Source organism: Hyperolius riggenbachi, chromosome 4 (assembly GCF_040937935.1).
Source record: "Hyperolius riggenbachi isolate aHypRig1 chromosome 4, aHypRig1.pri, whole genome shotgun sequence".
Classification (NCBI taxonomy): domain Eukaryota; kingdom Metazoa; phylum Chordata; class Amphibia; order Anura; family Hyperoliidae; genus Hyperolius; species Hyperolius riggenbachi.
Window position 1 is genome coordinate 196061045 of NC_090649.1, and position 24490 is coordinate 196085534.

The 24490-nt window shown below is 46.0% G+C and overlaps 1 protein-coding gene across 4 annotated transcripts in view; it reads right to left on the bottom strand.

The window, feature by feature from the left end:
• The window catches only part of CCDC50 (coiled-coil domain containing 50), a 162544-nt gene extending 159015 nt beyond the window's left edge, over positions 1-3529 (bottom strand). For all 4 annotated transcript variants that reach the window (XR_011031406.1, XM_068281188.1, XM_068281189.1 and 1 more), the window contains exon 1: positions 3314-3529. Coding sequence is in view for 3 of the 4 variants with exons in the window: in XM_068281188.1 (XP_068137289.1) it covers positions 3314-3362 (49 nt within the window). In the remaining variant the exon portion in view is untranslated. The remainder of the gene's footprint in view (positions 1-3313) is intronic.
• Between the last annotated feature and the right edge of the window lie 20961 nt (positions 3530-24490).

Here is a 24490-nt window from a genome sequence, read left to right on the forward strand (position 1 = left end):
TCCTCTGGTGTGCACCAGGCCTTACATTTACTTTGGGTTCCATCAGGAGTAGCACACAGCATGATGTGCATTTACTTTACATTGTGCGCGCTTACAGTGGCAGTGAGAATCCTTTTCATTGATGCAGGTGTGATTTAGAACAATCGCACTTTAGTCGAAGAATAAAATAAACATGGCTTCCGCTGCACTTCCAGGGTTACCGAAGGGTAACACGCTTCAGCTTGTGCGTTACTTCCGCAGTGCACAGAGCACTTTTGTCGTCCCCACAGGCAGTAGCAGGTCATATCTCATTGACTTTAATGGCGACTGCAACAAGCAATGGTAGGGCAGAGTACTGCAACATGACTTTCAACGTACTGTATGTGTCACATTGCACTTCCTAACATTAGATGCGGCTTTTCACCACAGTTGTGATCTTACATTATCCAGTATGAAAGGACCCTTATAGTTGACAGTGACAGCAGCTGACTGTGTATTCAATCCTCAAGTCCCATTTTTCCCAGTCCAGTGCAAATAATAAGGGGGGATGGTGAAGGCATCCTAATAGGATGTGTTTAATAATTGTACCAGAGTTCCTGAAATATAAAGATTCAATACTTACTCAGAGCTTCCTCGTAGCCCCATAAGCAAGTCTGAGTGCCTCACCGTCCTCCCGCGGTCTGCCATTCAGCAGCAATCAGCCCCGGTAACTGGTTTATTCGGGTCCAGTCTGGGTCTTCTGTGCATGCGCAGAGCTCCCGCGCATGCAAAGACGACCCAGATTGACTGAAGCAATTACCAGGGCTGATTGTGGCTGAACAGTTCTCTTGGTGAACCAAAGAGAATCTCCTCCCTGTTGCCAGGTAGGACTACAGTTGATTTTTTACAATCCAGCAGGGAACCCCATGCCTCTAGCAAGCTCTGATCAGTTTCAGGGTGAGTGGTAGATGGTACAGTGGACAGATGATGCCACAAACCCAGCAGATGCAAAACAGAACGTATGTTAAGATGTGGATGCCAGCTCAACCTGAGCAAATGCACTTACCAAGCCGTGTCTGCATCCAATGTGTTTGCATTGCAGTGTGAACTGGGCCATAACCAGTATAGGGTCAGGGAAAGGATAAAAGAAGGACTCTATCCATCAAGGACACAGACAGAAATAAAACACCTGATAGATGTTTAACCCTTCTAACCAGAACTAAACTAAAAACCTATGACTAGACTTTCACTTGAAGTTCCTGAGTAAAGCAAATATTTTTGTAAACAATTCAACAAATAAAGATCTAGTTCTATACTTATGTCTGGTGCGTGCCTAAGCAATGTTTTTCATCAATTACTAGATGTTCCTCAACATTTTATTGGTATGTACCCCTTTTAAAACCCTGTACTAACCTCAGTCAAGTAAATTCTGAAGAAATCTTCACAGGGAAAGGTAGAATTTTTATTGATCATATAATGGGGAGGTAATGAGAAGGGGGGGATTTTTCTGCACATACAAATAAAGGTAATTTACATGAAAGATGCATTTCATTATCTCCAAAAATTCTATGCATTTTTTCTTATGAGTTTTCTGCATTCTCATTGACTTGCATTGAAACAAGATTCACACTTTGCAAATGAAAGTGCACAGACCTGCCAACCAAATTTTAAATGCAGACAAAGTCGCAATTGCAAATCACATACGAATGTACAAAAATGGCAACGCCATTTAGATTGTAAGCTCACAGAGACAGGGCTCTCTTATGGGTCTTGGAATTTGCTATACATTTGTTCATTATGTTGCATTTGTCAATGAAATTACTATGTCTTCCAATTCTGTATTATCACATACCCCATTTGTTTCTGCTGTATAGCACCATGGAATAGGTTAGCGCTTTACAAAATACATACATCACATATGCAACAACAGCATTTTTCAAAGAATCACAAATTGTGCAGCATTTCTAACAAGTATGACGCTTGCCTAATAGATTTCTGCTGAAGACAAGCATGTTAAAGTACAGTGACCAGATTTTTCTTGGCTCAAACTGGGGGTGCGCCAAAAAAATGGTGGTCACGTGGTGACCACGGTGGGAAAATGGGCGTGTCCATGACATGGTGTGAGCGGAGCGAACTGTAATGTAACTCTGAGGCAGTGGGCCAGAGTTTCTCCCAAAACACAGATAGGCAATGTGACCCTAAAGGTAATTAGGCAATGTTCCCCAAACACATAAGAAAGCAGTGTTCCCACAATGATGTAGTGAAATGGGAGATTTGCATCATGGATGTCAGTCCATGATATGACTATGTACTCTGTAAAGTGCTGCAGAAGATGCAAGTGCTACATAAATACATAATAATGATATGGCGGGACATTAGACTTTGACTGTGGCCGGGATTAGATTGTGAGCTCTGCCAAGAATATGACTACATTCTCTGTAAAGTGCTGCCTTAGATGCCAGTGCTATATAAATACAAAATAATAAAATTGTAGGACATTAAACTATAACTATGGCGAGATTAGATGGAGCGAAATCTGCAGAAGCTGCTGATGCTACAGTATTGGCATACCATTTAATAATCATGAGCCCCCAAAATGCCAAATGCTGCAACAACAACCCCAAAGTAGCAAATGCAGTCTCTATGACCATCAAATAACTGCAGCAACTGTTACCTCTGACACATGAAATGCAATAGCCATTACCTCCAACAAATGAAATGCAGCAGAAAACGATTCCTTTGACTCCACAAATGGTAAATGAGGCAAGCATTACCTCATATAGCCACAGAGTCTCACAGCTGGGACACCTGATGGACAAAAGTGGGACATAACCTGGGACACATTGCAGTTTGGGACAGGGGACCATGAACCTGGGACGTGTCCCAGATAAAGCGGGACGTCTGGTCAGGGTAATTAAGTCAGTTGCCATTGCCCAAGCAGTCTCCGTTTAGGGAGATACTGACCATTTGCATGCCATTTAGTGTAGGAGTAGCACATGGCTAAGTTATCTGGACATCACAAGGAAGATCAAGCATATGTTACTTATAAAAACAATTATTATTCCAGTGTATTGTAAACAGACAGACGGTGCACTGACTCCCCATGTAATGGCTGTTTACAATGTGCAGTAAGCAGATCACAGGTGTTTGCATGCCCAGGACAAGGCTTTTAGCTAGGAGGTATAAGAGGAGGCTGATGTGGGTCACTGCTTAGATCAGGAGGCCTGGCAGCACATTATTCTGAGGGTCACATCATTATAACACCACCTCTGCTTGGACAGGACAGATCACATACAAGGCAGGTTACACATTGACCAGCTGGGCGGGGGAGGAGGGGCAGCAGCCAGGCATTTACCTTCTTTCACTCCAGGTAGGTTGGAGCTGTCGATGCTGATCTCGGTCATGGTCGCAGTGTCAATATGGAGAAGAGGGGGACACGGCTGGACTGGGAGCGAGCTGTCATTGGCGGCCGGGGGATCCCTGAGAGTGACACGATCGCTAGGCTCCCATCCAACACATTACTGGCTAGGGGAGGAATAATACTGCTGCGTGTGTCATCGGGAAAGCCTGCGCTCGGCTTGTATGGCAAGACAGACAGGACAAAATACATTCTGGGCTGGGCTGGCCAAACAATTGCATGACATCACACAGTCACGGTAGGCCAAGGTGTAACTCTTCCAGTGCTGGAGGCTGGTTGTGTTTTCACTTCCCTGCCTGGCTGCAGCTCTGCTGCTCCGCATCCAGTGTTACCGAATTATCAGTACACTTACTGACAGTCTATAAGTGATTTGTTTCTCCTGTCACTCTGCACTGTAAGAAAATCAAAGGGTCCGTGAAAACAGGCTCTTTACCGATGAGCTACTACATAAATACTAGCTCCATAAATACTAGCTCCCAACTGTCCCTCTTTTGAAGGGACAGTCCCTCTTTGGGAACCCAGTCCCTCTTTCTCCATCATTTGTCCCTCTTTCAGGACAGATGTACAGATCTACGTAAATATATGTAATTTTCTTCTGAAAATGTGTTTTATAAACTCTAATTATACTTGAGCAACAAGGGGGGGGGGGGGGTCATTCCCTCCAGGGGGTGCTATTAGTTGAGCAAGGGGGGGGGGGGGGGGGTTCTGTGTGAGAATGGGGTTCAGTGTTGCCAACTCGCCAGTAAGGAAAGTAGCTATTGGCTGTCCTAGAAGTCGCTAGATGACGTCATCACGTAATTTGCATAACGGCTCCACCCCGACCCCGCCCTAGATGATGGCATCACGTAATTTGCATAACAGCTCCACCCCTGACCCCACCTCCGACACATCATCCAGCGACCGGCCCACCTGATGTCACCGCTCTGCTTACCAGCAAGAGCGCCTGCAATGGAAGCAGGGAGGGGCTACTAGTGTGAGTGACGTCCCCTGACTGGTCTGGAAGGTTCCTGGCTGTGCGGTGATTGGTTGCCCCGTACTGGGCGGCTACCAGCGGCTTGATGGGGGCGGGACTCCTGCGAGAGGACGGGCCACACCGGCCAGGCTGTCTGATTGGCGTGCTTTGGGACGGGGAGGGGCCGGCAACTTAAGTTAGAGTCTCCCAAATTTAAAGTCTCCAATAAGAAGACAAATGTCATCAGATTTGCCGCTAGTAGCTTTTTTAAAAAACTGTCGCTAGAGGGTTTGCAAAAGCCGCTAAATATAGCGACAAAGTCGCTAAGTTGGAAACACTGATGGGGTTAAGTTGGGTTGCTTCTTTTGATACAGATAGGTTGAAGTCAATGGTTAGGTTGCACTTTCTGATAGCTATACCTATAAATAAGTGCAACCAGTTGCAAAATTTAATAAAGTTGCAAAAAATTTCACCACACCTCCTCTGTTGAGATGGCTCGAACCTCCGATTTTCGGTTCGTGCACCTCAAACTCGAACTTCCGAAAAAGTTTGAGAACCTGCAAACTTTTCTAACCGCAATAGACTTCAATGGGCAGGGGAACTTGAAAAACTACAAACACTGTTTCTGGCCACAAAAGTGATGGAAAAGATGTTTCAAGGGGTATAACACCTGGAGGGGGGCATGGCGGAGGGGGATACATGCCAAAAGTCCCGAGGAAAATTACGGATTTGACGCACAGCAGGGTTATAATCCCTAACAGGCAGAAATCACATTGCATTGCTAAATTGGAGGTCTAAAGTACTTGAAAACATCTTGCGTTTGTATACATGGATCATCAGTTAGTGTAAGTAGTGTACTGCTTCACACTGACAGACCAAACTCACTGTGTAACGCACCGCAAACAGCTGTTTGTGTAGTGATGGCCGTGCTGGACTTGTGTGCACCATGGTGAGAGTGCAGGCGATGGCGGTTTTCAAGCCCATATCGTCGGGCTGAGGTAGCTCAATGACAGAACAACTGTCCACAATGAAGCAACGACCTTACTATCTTGGGTCAGGTGTGCCCCCCAACACACTCATATACCCGGTCATAGCTTCATTGTGATACGCAAGTCCTTTCACCGTGGCAAGGTAGCGATCACGGATAGGAATTGACACATATACATGCCTTTTGTTTTGTTGTTGCAGCTGCAGTGCAGCCAGAAAATTATTAATATGTTTGGTAGCAGCCGCTGCTGGCAGCAGCGGCCATAAAAATTCAGGAAACCACCTCGAGTCCTGGACCCTGAGGTGGTGGCGGAGAAGGCGGTCAAGTGGCCTGCAGGCAGAGATGCTGTGTGGGGACTGACTTAGTCTTTGGGCAGGCAGCAGCGTCCAGCAGGCAGAGATGCTGTGTGGGGACTGACTTAGTCTTGGGGTAGGCAGTCACACGGCGTGCAGGCAGAGATGCTGTGTGTGGGGACTGACGTCGGGCAGGCAGTAGCCCTCCGGGATCCATGCCTCTTTCATTTTGATAAAGGTGAGGTACTGAACACTTTTTTGACCTGACTGCAGGTGGTATAATACAAAGTGCAGTCACACAGAGGCAGTGAAAGGTATGCACTGAATGTGCTGGGGCTGGCACAGTACAGCAATTAGCAAGGGCCAGCTCCAACAGACAGGGCTGTATATGCAGTGTCAGTGGCACACACACACACACAAAACAAAAAAAAACATCAGAAGAACATTAGCTCTCAAAAGAGCAGTTTTGGGGTGCTTTTTATCAACATATATCAGCAAGGAACAAGCTAACAGACCTCCTAACTATCGCTTGCCCTATCTCTCCAATGTCTCTCCCTTCTCTCTTTAATACAGCAGCACACAGAGGGAGAACATGGCCGACGCTGCTGCCTTTTATAAGGGGGAGTGGGGCCCCAGGAGGGAGTGCAGCCTGATTGGCTGCCATGTGTCTGCTGACTGTGATGTAAAGGGTCAAAGTTTAGCCCAATGATGTAGTATAGGGGGCGGGTCGAACTCGCTAAGTGTTCGCGGTTCACCACTCGAACCAGCTAAGTTCGCGAGAACAAGTTCTCCGGCGAACCGTTCGGGCCATCTCTACTCCTCTGTTCACCAAAGCTTCAGTTATCTCAGAGCTCCCCGTCCCTTTTTTCCCCACTAGACACAGACTGGGGACTGGAATGACCAGTCTGTGACCTGACCAGACAGGAAGGATTGAAGTGTGCCAGCCAGGTACTTCTACCATGATAGCCCCACCATATGAACAATCTGCTCAGTTCAAAAGTCCAAAGTGCGCACTTGTATGATTTATGAGGGAAATAGAGCCTTATGTGTTTTTATAGGAGGAAAATGTTGCCTACTTATGTGGAATTTGTGGGGAAAATTAACAGTGTCACATGGATTAGTGGTGACTGCACTATGCATATGTTATGATCTGGGTCTCTCACAGTAAGCTGAAGCAAAATAGACTGGTGCCATTTGGATTTTAGGGGGAAAAAAAGCAACCTTTGGGGTTCCCGGATGGTGGCAGAGCTTGGGGCCCCCATGTGCACCAGTGTTTGTGTTTTTAAATTTCTTTTTAAAAAGCAGTGCAAAAAGAAAGGCTTTATTGATTACCTGACGTGACCATAAACATTTTTTTGCCAAAACGTATCCATCTGATTGAATTTGGATTGTCCACAATGAAGCAAAGGCCTTATCATCTTGGGTGTGCCCCCAACACACTCTAAGGGCTGGTGCACACCGAGCGGCTTTTTCAGCGTTTCTGCAGCCGCTTGCGGCTGCGGATCCGCTTGGTCAATGTATCTCAATGGGGTGGTGCACACCAGAGCGGGAGGCGTTTTGCAGAAACAAAAAATGCTGGGGTGAGGCATTTTTTGGATTTCGGATGCATTTCTGCCTCAATGTTAAGTATAGGAAAAACGCAAACCGCTCTGAAAAACGCCTGTTCAGAGCGGTTTTGCCGGCGTTTTTGTTACAGAAGCTGTTCAGTAACAGCTTTACTGTAACAATATATGAAATGTACAGTGGCGGCTCCAGGAAATTTTTTTAGGGAGTGCTATGCAGGTGCTGGACCAATTTCCAGGGGAGCTGACGACCTGCGGCGCGCGAAGCGCGCCGCGGCAAAAATGGGTGTGGCTACAACCTGCGGCGCGCGAAGCGCGCCGCGGCGAAAAAATGGGCGTGGTCATGACCAGATGAGGGCGGGGCTAACTGTAATTTAAAGTGAACCCAGGGTGAGAGTGATATGGTGGCTGCCATATTTATTTCCTTTTAAACAATACTAGTTGCCTGGCAGCCCTGCTGATCTATTTGGCTGTAGTAGTGAACTGAATTACACCAGAAACAAGCCATGCAGCTAATCTTGTCAGTTCTGACAATATTGTCAGAAACCCCTGACCTGCTGCATGCTTGTTCAGGGTCTATGGTTGAAAGAATAAGAGGCAGAGGACCAGCACGGCAGCCAGGCAACTGGTATTGCTTAAAGGGAGATAAATATGGCAGCCTCAATATTATTCTCACCTCGGGTTCCCTTTAAAAGTGCAACGCAAAGACAGAGGGCCCAAGTTTTGGTGACCCTTTTCCCAGAAAATTCACATAATTGTGCAGGTTTTCTCAAGAAAATACACGTAATGTGAGCAGATTTTAACAAAAAACACGTCCAATGACCCCAATATGCACAATCGGTGGCAGATATGGCCCCAATATGCACAATCGGTGGCAGATATGGCCCCAATATGCACAATCGGTGGCAGATATGGCCCCAATATGCACAATCGGTGGCAGATATGGTCCCAATATGCACAATCGGTGGCAGATATGGTCCCAATATGCACAATCGGTGGCAGATATGGTCCCAATATGCACAATCGGTGGCAGATATGGTCCCAATATGCACAATCGGTGGCAGATATGGTCCCAATATGCACAATCGGTGGCAGATATGGTCCCAATATGCACAATCGGTGGCAGATATGGTCCCAATATGCACAATCGGTGGCAGATATGGTCCCAATATGCACAATCGGTGGCAGATATGGTCCCAATATGCACAATCGGTGGCAGATATGGTCCCAATATGCACAATCGGTGGCAGATATGGTCCCAATATGCACAATCGGTGGCAGATATGGTCCCAATATGCACAATCGGTGGCAGATATGGTCCCAATATGCACAATCGGTGGCAGATATGGTCCCAATATGCACAATCGGTGGCAGATATGGTCCCAATATGCACAATCGGTGGCAGATATGGCCCCAATATGCACAATCGGTGGCAGATATGGCCCCAATATGCACAATCGGTAGCAGAAATGACCCCAATATGCACAATCGGTAGCAGAAACGACCCCAATATGCACAATCGGTAGCAGAAACGACCCCAATATGCACAATCCGTAGCAGATACGACCCCAATATGCACAATCCGTAGCAGATACGACCCCAATATGCACAATCCGTAGCAGATATGACCCCAATATGCACAATCGGTAGCAGAAATGACCCCAATATGCACAATCCGTAGCAGATATGACCCCAATATGCACAATCGGTAGCAGAAATGACCCCAATATGCACAATCCGTAGCAGAAATGACCCCAATATGCACAATCGGTAGCAGAAATGAGAAATGACCCCAATATGCACAATCCGTAGCAGACATGACCCCAATATGCACAATCCGTAGCAGACATGACCCCAATATGCACAATCCGTAGCAGAAATGACCCCAATATGCACAATCCGTAGCAGACATGACCCCAATATGCACAATCCGTAGCAGAAATGACCCCAATATGCACAATCCGCAGCAGAAATGACCCCAATATGCACAATCCGTAGCAGATATGACCCCAATATGCACAATCCGTAGCAGATATGACCCCAATATGCACAATCCGTAGCAGACATGACCCCAATATGCACAATCAGCATCAACTGAAAAAGAAAAGAAAAACCCATTTACTCACCTACAGCCAGAAGACCTCCTGTCCCGACCTCCTGTCCCGAGTCCCGACCTCCTTGTGGCGCGCAGCGCCCGCGCGCCCACGATCCTCTTCCTTCCCGACGTCACGACGAGACTTCCTGCCTGCATGCAGAGAGCAGGGCTACGGGAAAATGGCCGCCCGAAGCCATGCACTGCAGACTCGAAGTCTGCAGAACAGGGCTCCGGGCGGCCATCTTACCGTAGCCCTGCTGCTGCTCCGTGCTGCCGCTGTGTGAACTGACTTGGCGTCTTTTAGACGCCTGAAGTCAGTTCACTCCAGGGGGTGCTTTGGGGGTGCTTGGACAATTCTAGGGGGTGCTCGAGCACCCCCAAGCACCCCCCTGGCGCCGCCCCTGGAAATGTACTATACTGAAATCCGCTGCAGCAATCCGCAAAACGCTAGCAAAACGCCATAGAAAAATAAGAAAAAGCGTTTCAAAATCTGCTAGCATTTTGCGGATCTGCTAGCGGTTTTTGGTGTGCATTAGGCCTAAGTTATGGAGCACCAAAAAATGCCAAGGACAAGCACAGTGTCAGAGGTGCAAGAAGGGGATAGAGAACAGCTTGTTGATGATTACTACAATTCACAGCATCTAGAGAAGTGATTATTACCAGCACAGGACCAATAGAGAGCTAATACTGCAATTGAGGGAGGGCTCGTCCAGGGCCCCTCTGGCCCAAGGGCCCCGATGCGGTCGCAACCTCTGCAACCCCTATTGCTACGCCACTGTCTGTATACATTATTTAGCTGGTAAGTGATAAGTCACCAGAGCTTAATTAAAGGGACCCTGAGCAGTGAGTTACAACCAAAAATGTCACTTACCTGTTGCTTCCCCCAGCCCACCATAGGCCGCGAGGTCCCCCGGCGTCCTCCTGGCTCCTCTCCATGTCCTGCCGGTGGCTCTGTTACCGGACCGGGTGTCAGGCCGACTCTTCCTGGATCTTGGCTGGAGGAAGCCCCAGCTAAGTGGCATTTTTGATTTTAACTCACTGCTCAGGGTCCCTTTAAATGTTTTCACTAACCATGTTCTGATGTTGAATTAAAGTTATTGCTAATCTCGGTTATGCCACGTAGTAGTACATACCTCCCAACTTTTGAGATGAGAAAGAGGGACACTTAAGCCATGCCCCTACCACACCCCTAATCCGGCCCCTAACACACCCCATAGTCACGCATACCATGAAGATTTCATTAGAAAAATATGTTGTTTTATAATTTAAACCACACTGGTCCTTTCTATTCTGGTTCATTTTCCTTCATAGTAACATTTTAAAATTAATAATTAAATCAATTTAAAGGATGAGAATAAAGTTTAGAGTCAATCAAACACATTTTGTAGTAGAGAAATATATATTACATAGAAAGAGGGACAAAGTCCTGAAAGAGGGACAAATAAGGAGGAAAGAGGGACAGGGCTCTCAAAGAGGGACTGTCCCTCCAAAAGAGGGACAGTTGGGAGCCATGGTAGTATCCTTGAGGCGCTTATCGTGACCTTGAGACTGTACTGTGTTTTATTTTTGTTTTTATTGCCTGAGGAAGCGGGAATATACCTGCGAAACGCGTTGCAAAAACCCCTGGAGTGTACCAATAAATTTGATTGTTTTGAATACACAGTTTTTGTGTCTGCTTGCAGGGGGTAAGTTCACCTCCTAAGCAATTTTAAAAGTTTTAAGAATTGATTTTATCCTGTTGGCGCGTCTGTTCTTCATTACGTTATAAATGGTAGTATTAAAGCACACATTTAAGCTATTTTTGATCATTGTATGCTGATCAGCTGGTGTATACATAGTGATACAGCAGCCAGGGTTTTTAAAAACCCTGTGTTCTTGTTTTGTGAAAGGCCTGGTATGACTTCAGAAAGGTAACTTGACCTCAAATTGCTGGTTGAACCCATTCAGTACAAATTCAAAACAATGATATCTTTTCATTATTCAGATATCCTGCTAAGTTCTGATCTTCAAGAAGAGGGTGGGTGGCTGGGTTATCTTTGATAATTTTGTTATAATATTGTTCCTTTAATATGTGTTGATTTTGGTAGGTTCCCAAGAATAAGTCTGGAATTGTTCATAATTTAACCGCACAAAAAAGGGTAGGATGTTTTCGGAAAAATAGTTAGGTACTGTTCAATGTTCCTTGTTTTTGTGCATATTGACAGTTTATATGATGCTACGTAGCTGAGGGGGGTGAAGAGGGTGCAAGGACAGCAGAGGTTGACGTGGCTGAAGATGCTGGACTAGTAGGAGGAGGGTGGCTTTGTGTTTGTGTGTTGCTTTTTTTGTAATGTGTGCATCCCATTGGTGTTTGTGTTTTGCAATTAGGTGCCTTCGCAAAACAGTTGTCCCTAGGTGGGTAATGGGCTTTCCACCACTCAGTTTCTTTTGGCAGAGGTTGGTAACGGCATTGCTGGTATTAGAGGCACACAAACAAAAAAATGCCACACTGGTGAGCTTTGGAATGTCGGCATTCTGGAGGTGGCAACAGCAGGCTTTGAAGGGCGTGTTGGTTGGCTGACTCCAGGTGCCGATACATGTTGTCTGACAGTGCCACTAGCTCCTTGTGACGAGCTCCCCCTGCTAGTTTCAAAAACTTGTCTCCTTCTCCTCTCTGTCTCCCCATCTGAACTGTCCCCTTGTTCTTCATGTCCTCTTGTGGGCACCCACGTGACATCCATCATCATCATCATCAAGGGTACGTACCCTCTGAACACTGTGAATTCTTCCAGGGCCGCAGGAAATAACAGCAGCATGACCTCGAGGACACTTGCGAGGTGGCCTGCCTCTGCATGTAATTTTTTTTTAATTGGGGTACTGTGCCTGCATCAAGTGAAAAGTAATGCAGTGGAGGTGCTACTATGCCTGCAACTGAATGTGGCAACAACAATGGTAGTAGTGTACACAGCTCTGGTTGTCAGTGGGATGTGTAGTGTCACACAACGAGATACGCAACAGTCCAAATACAATACAGTGATAATAACAGATGCCCTAGAGCAGCGTTTTTCAACCGCTGTTCCGCGGCACACTGGTGTGCCGCGGGATGTTGCCTGGTGTGCCGTACAGGTCTGGCCTCTCGCTCCTCCCCTCCCCGCGGCCGCCGGTCCTGTCACCTTATCATGAGTGGGCAGCCGCTTGTCCGATTAGATTCCCCCGTAGTAGCCGCTCTCCTCTGTGGCATCTCCTATTACAGCAGCGCGCTCGGCGGCTGCTGTGATGACCAGAAAGCGGTACAGCGGTTCCCATGGTAACGGCGATGCATATCGCCGCTACAGGAAGCCGCTGTACCGCTTCCTGCTCATCACAGCAGCCGCCGAGCGCGCGCTGCTGTAATAGGAGATGCCACAGAGGAGAGCGGCTACTACGGGGGAATCTAATCGGACAAGCGGCCGCCCGCTCATGATAAGGTAACAGGAGCGGTGGCCACGGAGGGGGGAGGGGCACACCTACCCATACTAGTAAGCTATATTGGGCACTATACTAGCTATACTGGGCACTATACTGGGGCACTACCTACCTATACTGGGCACTATACTGGGGCACTACCTACCTATACTGGGCACTATACTAGCTATACTGGGCACTACCTACCTATACTGGGCACTACCTACCTATACTGGGCACTATGCTAGCTATACTGGGCACTATACTAGCTATACTGGGCACCATGCTAGCTATACTGGGCACTATACTGGGCACTATACTAGCTATACTGGGCACTACCTACCTATACTGGGCACTATACTAGCTATACTGGGCACTTTACTGGCTATACTGGGGCACTACCTACCCATACTGGGCACTATACTGGGGCACTACCTATCCATACTGGGACCATACTAGCTATACTGGGGCACTATACTAGGTATACTGGGGCACTATACTGGGGTAACTATACTAGCCATACCGGTGCAACTAAACTCCCTATACTGGGGCAACTATGCTAGCTATGCAGCCGCACCCCAGCCCCCCCCCCATAGCCTGCTGCGCACGGCACTGTCCACTAGGTCGTGCAAACACCCGCCCCCCCCGCCGTTCCCCGGAGAAAAATTTGGTCAGAAAGTGTTCCCCGGGCCAGAAAAGGTTGGGAACCACTGCCCTAGAGCAGTAGTGGTAAAACTGTGCTTGTGTGTTATGTGGCACACAATTCAATATCACTACACCAGAAGTGGGTACAGGTGTGGATCAGTGCCAGTGGGCTTTGTCTGTGGATTATCAGACAGACACTGAGAATATTCAACAGGTGAGGTCAAACACAATACAGTGATAATAACAGATGTCCTGGAGCAGTAGTGGTAAAACCGTGCTTGTGTGTTATGTGGCACACAATTCAGTGTCACTACACTAAAAGTGGGCACAGGTGTGGGTCAATACCAGTGGGCTCTATCTGTAGATTATCAGACAGACACTGAGATATGCAACAGGTGAGGCCAAACACAATACGGTGATAATAACAGATGTCCTGGAGCAATAGTGGTAAAACTGTGCTTGTGTGTTATGTCACACACAATTCTATATCACAAGAAGTGGGCACAGGTGTGAGTCAGTGCCAGTGGGCTCTGTCTGTGGAACTATCAGACAGACACTGAGAATATGCAAATTATTATTATTATTATTATTATTATTTTTAATTTATATAGCGCCAACATATTCCGTAGCGCTTTACAAAGCACAATAAGACGACAAGGGGAACATAGATACAACTAACAAATGTACAGCAGAGTTCCAAGCAGCACAAATGTTGTTACAAAAACAGTAAACATTAGGAGGATGACCCTGCCCTTGCAAGCTTACAATCTAATGGGTAGTGGGGGACACACTAGGTAAGTGTGTCCTCTTGTGGGCACCCACGTGACATCCATGGACACATCATCATCATCATCAAGGGTACGTACTCTCTGGACACTGTGAATTCTTCCAGGGCCGCAGGAAATCACAGCAGCATGACAACCAGAGCTGTGTACAGTGATAATAACAGATGCCTTGGTGCAGTGCTTAGTGCTCTGCTTGTGTGCTGTTATGTAGGCACACAAATATCACTAGAAGTGGGTGCAGGTGTGAGTCAGTGCCAATGGGCTCTGTCTGAGGACTATCAGACAGACACAGAATATGCAACAGTTCAAACACAATACAGTGATAATAACAGAGGCCCTGGAGCACTATTGTACTTGTGTCTATTGTGACACACTATTATAATGGGCACTGGGCACAATGGTAGGTGCATGTGGGCAGTGGAGTGATGCACACAGAAAAACAAACAGCAGAAGGATGAAGTAGACCTCAGAAGGACTGTTTGGGATGCCGAACCCAAGGTGGTTTCTAAAAATGCTATCAGCACACAGAGGCTGGGTCTGCATATAATGCCCAGCCTCTGTATCACGCTGGTGCGTGTAGAGTACTAGAGTAATAATTGCAATACACAGTGCTAGTGAGAAAAGCGTAGTCAGAAACCGGCCGAGGTCGTACACGAGAGCAGATAGCAACAGTACAGAAGGGTTAGGCAAAATCGTAGTCATATAACAGGCAGAGTCATACACATAGGTCAGATGTCAGTCGTATTGGAGGGGTTACACAAGAGCTGAAATGAATCGACTCCTTTGATGGACTGAGGTAAGGTCACCCGATATACCACGTCACTAATTTTTTGCCGAATAGGATAGGGACCAATAAACCTTGGGCCCAATTTTACAGAAGGCTGACCTAAAGGAACATTATGGGTGGAAACCCACACAAGATCTCCAGGGGAAAATTTAAATTCAGGTGAACGTCGGGCATCAGCGTAGAACTTTTGACAAGAAACAGCGTTCTGTAAATTCTGCTGAACTTGAGGCCAGATTTGTTGTATATGGGAACTCCATTCCTATAAAGCTGGAAAAAGAGAAGGCGAGGATGGAGAAAAACGTGAATCTGGGATTCTGACCAGTAACGATCCAAAAAGGAGACAACTTAGTAGAAGAACTGGGGAGATTGTTGAAGGCGAATTCGGCAAAAGGTAAAAAATCCAACCATGATTCATGGCAATCTGAAACAAAACAACGGAGATACTGCTCTAATGATTGGTTAGTCCTTTCCGTCTGCCCATTGGTTTCAGGGTGAAATCCGGAAGGAAGAAAAGGATAAAGAGATACCCAATAGAGCACTGAAAGCACGCCAAAAAAACGGGACACAAATTGAACGCCCCTGTCTGACACTATGTTTTCTGGAATTTAATGTAACCGGAACACATGAATCACAAACAATTTAGCCAGTTCTTGAGCAGAGGGAAGACCAGAGAGGGGTACAAAATGTGCCATCTTGCTGAAATGGTCTATAATAACCCAGATTACTTTTTCACCCCCCCCCCCCCCCCCCAGGTAAGGCAAATCTACCACAAAATCCATTGATAAATGGGACCATGGTCTAGCTGGAATAGGTAGGGGCATAAGATGACCTCGGGAAGCGACCCTAGAGACCTTATTTCTAGCACAAGTGGCGCATGCTGCCACGAAAGCCTTACAGTCTTTCTTTATGGAAGGCCACCACACATGACGGGACAAAAGTTCTAATGTCTTGGTCTCACCAGGATGCCCTGCCAGCTTAGACTCATGAAATAACTGTAGAATTTGAAGTCGAAGGTGTAAAGGAACTTAATCTAAGTTAGGAGGCTTTCCAGGAGGACGCTCTTGCTGAAAGGACTGCAGTGAATCATATAGATCAGGGAACCCTTGCATGTGAATGGCCTCAAGAACGCAATGAGAGAGCACAATCATTTTAAGGGTGGTAACTTGAGATATTTCTGGTTCAAAACTTCTAGATAAGGCATCAGCCTTTACATTCTTGGAACCTGGCTTGTATGTGATAGTGAAATTGAACCGGGAAAAAAACATTGCCCATCGTGCTTGCCTGGGATTGAGCCTTTTAGCCCCCTCAATATATTCCAAGTTTTGTGATTGGTATTAACTGTGATAGGATTAATAGCCCCCTTCAACCAGTGCCTCCACTCCTCAAAAGACATTTTTACAACCAACAGTTCCTGGTTCCCTATATCGTAGTTGCGCTCAGCTGGAGAAAATTTCTTGGAAAAGAACGCACACGGATGTAAGCGTTCAAGACGGCCAGAATATTGCGAGATACCTGCTCCCACACCAAGCTCAGAGGCATCAACCTCGACAAAGAAAGGCAAATTGACGTCTGGATGAGTAAGGATGGGAGCAGAACAAAAGGCTGATTTTCAGGTCAGAAAAAGCCTTACAGGCCTGAGAGGACCAGTTAACAGGATCTACGTCCTTTTTAGTCAAATCAGTGAGAGGAGCAACCAAGGAGGAGAAATTTCTGATAAATCTACGGTAGTAATTGGCGAACCCCCAAAACCGCTGAATAGCCTTGAGACCCTTGGGTTGTGGCCAGTCCAGAACTGCTGACAGTTTTTTCTCGTCCATCGAGAGTCCTGTGTCAGAGATTACATATCCTAAGAAAGGTACTCGTGTGACCTCAAAAAGACGTTTTTCGGGTTTTGCAAAACAAAAAATTTTCTCTTAATTTTTGTAATACAAACCTTACATGGCTTTTATGCTCTGATAAAGTATTAGAATAAATTCAAATTTCGAGAGGACGCATGCGCGGCTACGCCAAGATGGCCGCTTAGGAACTGAGCTCCGGCCCCTCTCAGCCCGCTTACCGCCGCACAAAGCTCCCTCTCCGCACCTGGAACGCGGCTCTGGACTGGGATCCCCCCCTGACCACACAGGCGACCCGATGGCTACTAAAGCTGCCCCCAAATCATCCACGCAAGCCGGCGCAATGGAGCGCTTCCTCCGCACTCCGGATAGCCAAGATGGCGCCGATCCCACTACACAGCCTAACGCAGCTCAGCAAGCCTCTCTGACTCCACCATCCGCTCCTCTGACGGCAGAACTGTTGGAGGCTACCCTAGAGCGACACTATCGCTCTCTCCATGATTCTCTACAGCAGGTAATCATATCAGCAGTTACAGATCTGAAAAGAGACATAAACAGCTTAGGGGAGCGCACCAACACACTAGAAGAGAAAATGAACACTCTATCCATACAACAAAAAGACCTAGAGGAAGAACAGAAATTAATGCAGTCAGACATTAAATACTTAAGATCCGCACAAGAGGATCAAGAGAATCATGACAGACGACAAAACTTAAGAATCAAAGGTATCTCTATGTCGGTGACCCCAGACAAATTAACCCCCCATCTGACTGAGCTCTTTAAATCACTATCCCCAGACACTGCAGATGAGCTCTGGAGAATGGACCGGGCCCACCGCTCACTAGGCGAAAGGCAAACAACAGCACAGAGGCCCAAGGATGTGATCATCCGTATGCATTATTTTGAAGCAAAAGAGACACTTTTGAAAGCTTCACGCAACATCTCCCCTATCTCCTTTAAAGGGGATGATCTCACCATCTATAATGATCTATCTCTCATCACCCTGGCGAAACGCAGGGTACTCAAACCTGTCACACAAATTCTGCAAGACGCTAAAATAACCTACAGATGGGGCTTTCCCTTTCGCCTGATAGTGAATCGAAATGGATCTGTCTTTACGCTTTCGGACATTGACAATGCCCCTATGTTTCTGAAACAAATGGGTCTTCGCCCCCCTACAAGTATCAGCAATACTCACCCTCGCTCACCCTCTGAAACTTCTCCCCCCAGAAAGCTGCGTCACATTTCTCACTCATCACATATGCCTATACGTAGCCTTACTTACCCAACTTCGCCTGAAAGGATGGACTCTCAAGTCTCCTAAACAATGTCTCTCTACACTACAAATGATCACCCTCTGAGAGCATAGACTATAGGGCTCATCAATATCGGGTCCCAGCCCTTCGACTTTTTATACATGAGGGGCACCCGGCCCCGGAACCTGTATCGACCTTCTTGGACTGCCCACATGCTCCTCCGGAGAGCTGTCATAGAGGACCCCTGGATTCGGGAGGCTCCAGGAACTCTCATCCAGCTCTCACTTGCACAACTATTTTTAGTTGTCGCATCATGTGACCACAATGTTTTCAGTGGTCTGCTCCACCTCCCACTGCAGTATTTTTTCATTGCCTACGGTCATGTTTTTGTTTCAAACACATGGCTCTTTATCTTGTTTTTTATGTTATCTGATGTTTATGTTTCACACCAACTGATTGATGTTTTCTATGCAATCTTTGTTGATTTTAGAGATAATGGTTAAGCTGTATACTCTAAATTGCAAGGGCCTCAGGGACCTACGGAGACTTGCTATAGACATCGCTTTCCTTCAAGAGACGCATCTATCTATACAAGACTCCGTACGTCTCTACTCTAAAACATACCCAGATGTATTCCTAGCCTCAGGACCTAAGAAAAAAGCAGGAGTAGCAATCTTATATAAAAAGGGACTCCCCCTTCAAATAACTAAAACTATCAAAGATCCTGCTGGTCATTATCTGATTCTACTAGGTTCTCTAGCAGGTAAACCAATAACCTTAGCCAATTTATATGTCCCGAACACTAATCAAATCCCCTTCCTAACAAAATTCCTTGCTAAATTGCAGAAAGTGGTTAGTGGTACTCTTTTATTAGGAGGTGACTTTAACCTAGCTTTTTCATCCACAACCGACAGGTCAGTATCTGTAGACTCACAATCCTTTCCCTCACATGACCGCCTCTCCAGAAAATTTAGGGCCCTGACCCGCCAATACGGCCTCCTCGATCTCTGGAGAATCTCTAACCCTACATCCAGAGATTATACTTTTTTCTCCCCTCCCCATGCAACACATTCCCGTATAGACTATTTCTTCTCCAAATTACCCACCATATCATCCCTACTAGCAGCAGATATTCACCCCACGGCTTGGTCAGATCATCATGCTGTCCTTATAGAGTTAGACTGGTTACATACACCCCATAAACCTATACACTGGAGACTTAACGAGTCTCTCTTAAGAGACAAAACATTTCTATCCAAAATGACGGATGAAATTCAGTCCTTTTTTGCTACTAATGTTCCATCAGTCCCCTCGCTTGGACTGACTTGGGAAGCTCACAAAGCTTTTGTCCGTGGCCTGTTCATCGCCGAAGGCTCCAAACGTAAGCGAACCTCCTCGCAAAAATTAACTGAACTCACCAAGGCCCTTGGGGATGCGTGTGCCTCCTATAAACAACTGCCTACCCAGGAATCATTCTCTAACATTCAGAAACTAAAATTGAATATTAGATCTCTCCAATCTTCTCAGTTAGAAAAAAGCCTGAAATGGTCGCGACAATTATTTTTTGAACGGGGTAATAAACCACACACCATCCTTGCCCGCAAACTAAACCCCAGGGGATCTTCCCAGGCGGTCCATGCTATGAAGAACAAGGAAGGTAATACTCACTACAACCCATCTAAGATTGCTCAACTATTTAACTCCTACTATGAACAGCTTTATAATTTGCCAGACCCTTCCCTCGATCCACTATACTCAAATAAAGTAGCTTCCTTCCTAGAACAGCTTAAGCTCCCTAAATTAACCGAAGAAGAACTCACTTCTCTCAATACACCAATTACGAACACTGAAATATTAGATACTCTTAAATCACTCCCCTCCTCTAAATCCCCTGGCCCAGACGGACTCCCTTACTCCTATTACAAAAACTTCCAAGGGGTTCTCTCGTCCCACCTAACCTCATTAGCAAACAAAATCATGAGAGGTGAAGCTCCCCCCCATACGTTTTTGAAATCTCTTCTAACAGTGATCCCCAAAGAAGGAAAAGACCCGCAGCTCCCACAAAGCTACCGACCCATCTCTCTCTTAAATTCGGACCTCAAAATCATTACTAAAACTCTAGCCAACCGTTTAAACCCTATATTACCCAGGCTTATCAACAATGATCAGGTGGGCTTTATCTTAAATAGGCAGGCAGGTGATAACACTCGTCGAGCAATAGACCTTATTTCCCTCATGTCCCGTGCGGGCAAGCCTTCTTTGCTTCTCAGTTTAGATGCAGAGAAGGCTTTTGATCGCTTGGCATGGCCCTTCCTCTTCCACGTCCTCCAACATCAAAGTTTTAATGGACCCTTCCTGACCATTCTCCAATCCCTCTACTCATCTCCCTCAGCCTGTGTAAAACTCCCTATGGCTTCCCCTATTCCCTTCCAGATCCATAATGGCACTAGGCAGGGATGCCCCCTCTCTCCCCTACTCTTCGCTCTTAGTATCGAACCCCTCGCCAGTGCCATAAGACTAAATGTTAACATCTCGGGCGTTCAATTGGACAAACACGAATTCAAGATTTCTCTATTTGCGGACGATATCTTACTTACTATCACGAACCCCCTCATCTCCTTACCTGCCCTGCACAACACCCTAGATATTTATGAATCCTTATCAGGATTTCGCCTTAATCAAGACAAAACCGAAGCTATGCCCATTAAAATCCCACCGGAACTCCTCGCTTCCTTAAAACATAATTTTCCCTACAAATGGCAAACTCACTCCCTGAAATACTTAGGCATCCATCTTACACCCACTTACTCTACTCTTTATAAGTATAATTTCCCCACTCTAATCCAACAAATTCTGCTAGATCTTCATAAGTGGACCGCCTACAAGATCTCCTGGATAGGAAGAATATATACTCTAAAAATGAATATACTTCCCAGATTGCTTTACCTGTTTGAAACCCTCCCAATATTGGTTCCCTCCTCTCAGCTGTCCAAACTCCAGTCTGCCTTTTCTAAATTTGTTTGGAACCACAGGCGACCAAGACTCCGAGCCTCAGTTCTTCTATCCCCCAGAGAACAGGGAGGCTTAGGGCTACCCTATCTCCGATACTATTACCAAGCAGCTCACTTGCGTCAGCTGAGAGAATGGTCCAAACTTATAGTACATACCAAATGGGGCCTCATTGAGGCAGTCAGTATACTCCCCACCGCCTTGGCCTCTTTGATATGGACAAACTCCCCTCCTAAAATACCCTCAGCCCAACTTCTACCTACCATAAACTTCACTCTCCAAATTTGGCGCTCAACATTTGCCACGGGTGGCTTAAAATCTTCCCCTTCCCCACTAATGCCAATCCTGGGCAATCCTGCTTTCCGCCCTGGATTGTCCAAAGGTTTTATGAATAGATGGCTTAGCCTAAAATTTTTTAATTTACTCGACTGGAGGAATCCACTTACAGGGTCGATCCTACCTAGATCTGCCCTGGAAGAAAGAATTCCTCCCACTCCTATACACACAATGGAATATATTCAAATACGTCACTTCCTCCAATCTACACTACGGGATTCTCCCTCCATACCATCTTTAACTCCCTTTGAACATATATGCGACTCACAGGGATATCAAAAAGGTCTGATTTCGCAGATTTACCATCTATTGCATACTAAATCTGGTCTTTCCATCCCAGACCACCCATATATGTCCAAATGGGCCTCAGCTCTTTCTCAGCCAATTCAACTAGAGGACTGGGAGGAGATCTGGGAGAATGCCAAACACTCATCTATGTGTATACAAATAAGGGAAAATATCTACAAAATATTATTCAGGTGGTATCTCACTCCTGACAGATTATCAAAAATCTTTCCAGACTCCTCCCACCTCTGCTGGAGGGGCTGTAATCAAAAAGGTACTCTGGAACATATCTTCTGGTCCTGTCCCTTGGTCTCTCCACTATGGATTAAGGTTCAGCGCCTCATCCTGACAAAAACAGGTGTACTAGTACCTCTCGACCCTCTCTACATGATCTTAGGTAACCCCCCCAGACATTCCAAGACACACCATACGTTTGATTACCCACATTTTAACAGCTACACGCCTGGCAATAGCCACTTACTGGAAAAACATTGCCCCCCCAACACTAACAGATGTCAAACTTAAGATAGAATGGACTAGGGAAATGGAACAAATGACTGCATCTCTAAGAGGCACTGAATCGCACTTCCACAAAGTCTGGAACCCTTGGAACTCACTTTCCCCTGACCTCATGCCTCCCTAATTTCCAATGGGAATTCCAGTACATCAGTCAATCCAACCTCTCCCATCCATATGGAGCTAGTCGGCCCATCCTAATCTGGGCTTCTCACCCCATCACTCCCTATTCCTTAAGCCCTTGCACTCACCCTCTTCAATCCCCACTCTGCATGTAGGCCATTAGGACCCTTCCTCTTTTCACCACTCATAGGCCTACACTTGTACAGCTATCAATCATTGGTGTGACCCGTTTTAGTTTAACTATACTGATTCTTTGGTTAACAGAATCTACATGTTTTCAATCACAGGCTATATCCGCCTAGTTCACAATATTCTATATTAGTCACCACACAAATCAGACAGGATCACCCTGGTTTCTCGTCATCGATTTAGATATCTACACTCTTCAATCCTGCTCAAACAGACCCCCAAGTTGCATGGAGTCTTGCTTCTTTCAATAATTGTTTATTACCTGTTTATAATTGAACCAGTGACAATTTATGCTCATAATCCTGTCTTTTAGAGAAACTTTTACTCTATACTCGGTGTTAAGTAATGCTCAACTTCTGTATGTTTAAAGAATCTTTCAATAAATAAAAGTATAACAAAAAAAAAGAATAAATTCAAATTTCATTGAAGTAAACTACCACAAATTTACCAAGACATCCCTGAAAACATCATTCACGAAGTCCTGAAAGACAGCTGGGGCATTACACAGGGCAAAAGGCATCACCAAATACTCATAATGCCCGTCCTGGGTGTTAAAAGCTGTCTTCCACTCATCCCCCTGGCGTATTCTAATCAAGTTATATGCACCCCGCAAATCCAATTTGGAAAACATTCTGGCTCCTGAAACCTGAGAAAAGAGATCATCGATCAGAGGTAGAGGGTACCGGTTTTTGACAGTTATTTTATTCAGCCCCTTGTAATCAATACAGGGGCACAATCCCCCATCTTTTTTCTCTACAAAAAAGAACCTGGCTCCAGCTGGAGATGTGGAAGGTCTAATAAACCCTTTCTCAAGATTCTCTTTGATGTATTCTTTCTTGGCCAATTTTTCAGGACCAGTAAGGTTATAAAGGTGACCTCGCGAGGGCATGGTACCAGGCCAGTCGTATGGTCTATGAGGGGGGGGGGGGTAACTTATCAGCCGACTGAGGAGGAAACACGTCAGAAAAATCTAGATACGGTGATAGTATATCAAGGTTTTTTACCCCTAACCTGAGGAGAGGAACGCTCCTTAAACATATTCCCTGGCACTGATACGACCAACTGGTAAGTTGTCCTGAACCCCAATCTATTTTAGGATTATGTACCTGTAACCAGGCCAGGCCTAGAACCAAAGGGCTAGATGGCATCCTGAGTATGTAAAATTGAATTTTATCAAAATGCATAGCCCCGACCTGCAAAGAGACTTCAGGAGTAATTGAAATGGGTTTTTTAGTCTGTACCGGAGTGTCGTCGATGGCCTTAGAGTCTGTTCTGCAAAGATACAGCAGGAATTCCTATCTCTGCAGCAAGGGTAGTATCAATTACCAGCTGCCCCAGAATCAATGAAAGCCTCAGAATGGAAAGACTGATTGTCCCAATGAATGGTAACTGGTAATAACATTCTCTTTATTTTAAGGGGAAGCAATGGCTCGCCCAAGTTAAGTTCCCCTACTTCACCTAGGCGCTAGAGTTTTCCAGAGCCTTCTTTGCAGAACAAGACTGTGCAAAATGATCCTTCCCACCACAATACATACAAATACCATCCTGTCTTCTTCTGAGTTTCTCAACGGGTGAGAGTTTGTTGGAGTACCCCAGTTGCATGGGCTCTTCGCTAGAAGTGGGAGAAGAGCTACTCGGCCTAACATTTCCTGAAGCAGAGTAAGCCCTACCCTGCTGTCTGTGCCTAATCTGTCTATCTACCGTTATAGCTGTGACGCTCTGCGCTTCCCGAGAAAACCGCTTATGCGTCATGTGAGCGATAAACGCACGTTTCATCGCAAATACCAAAATGACAGTTTAAATAAACTGTATTTCTCATTCTCCAAAGGGCTGGACGAATCTTTTCATGGTAAGGTAGTTATCATCCACGTATGAAAAGCCCTCTGCCAGCACATGGGACCCCCTGAGCTGTTTATAGTCTCATCCATCACAGATAAGCTTGACAAAATTCCATAAAAGGCCTCTTTCTGGAGACCTGTAGGCACCAATCTCAGCATGGTTTGTCACCTGGCCCCATGTCCTGAGAGATCAAAAG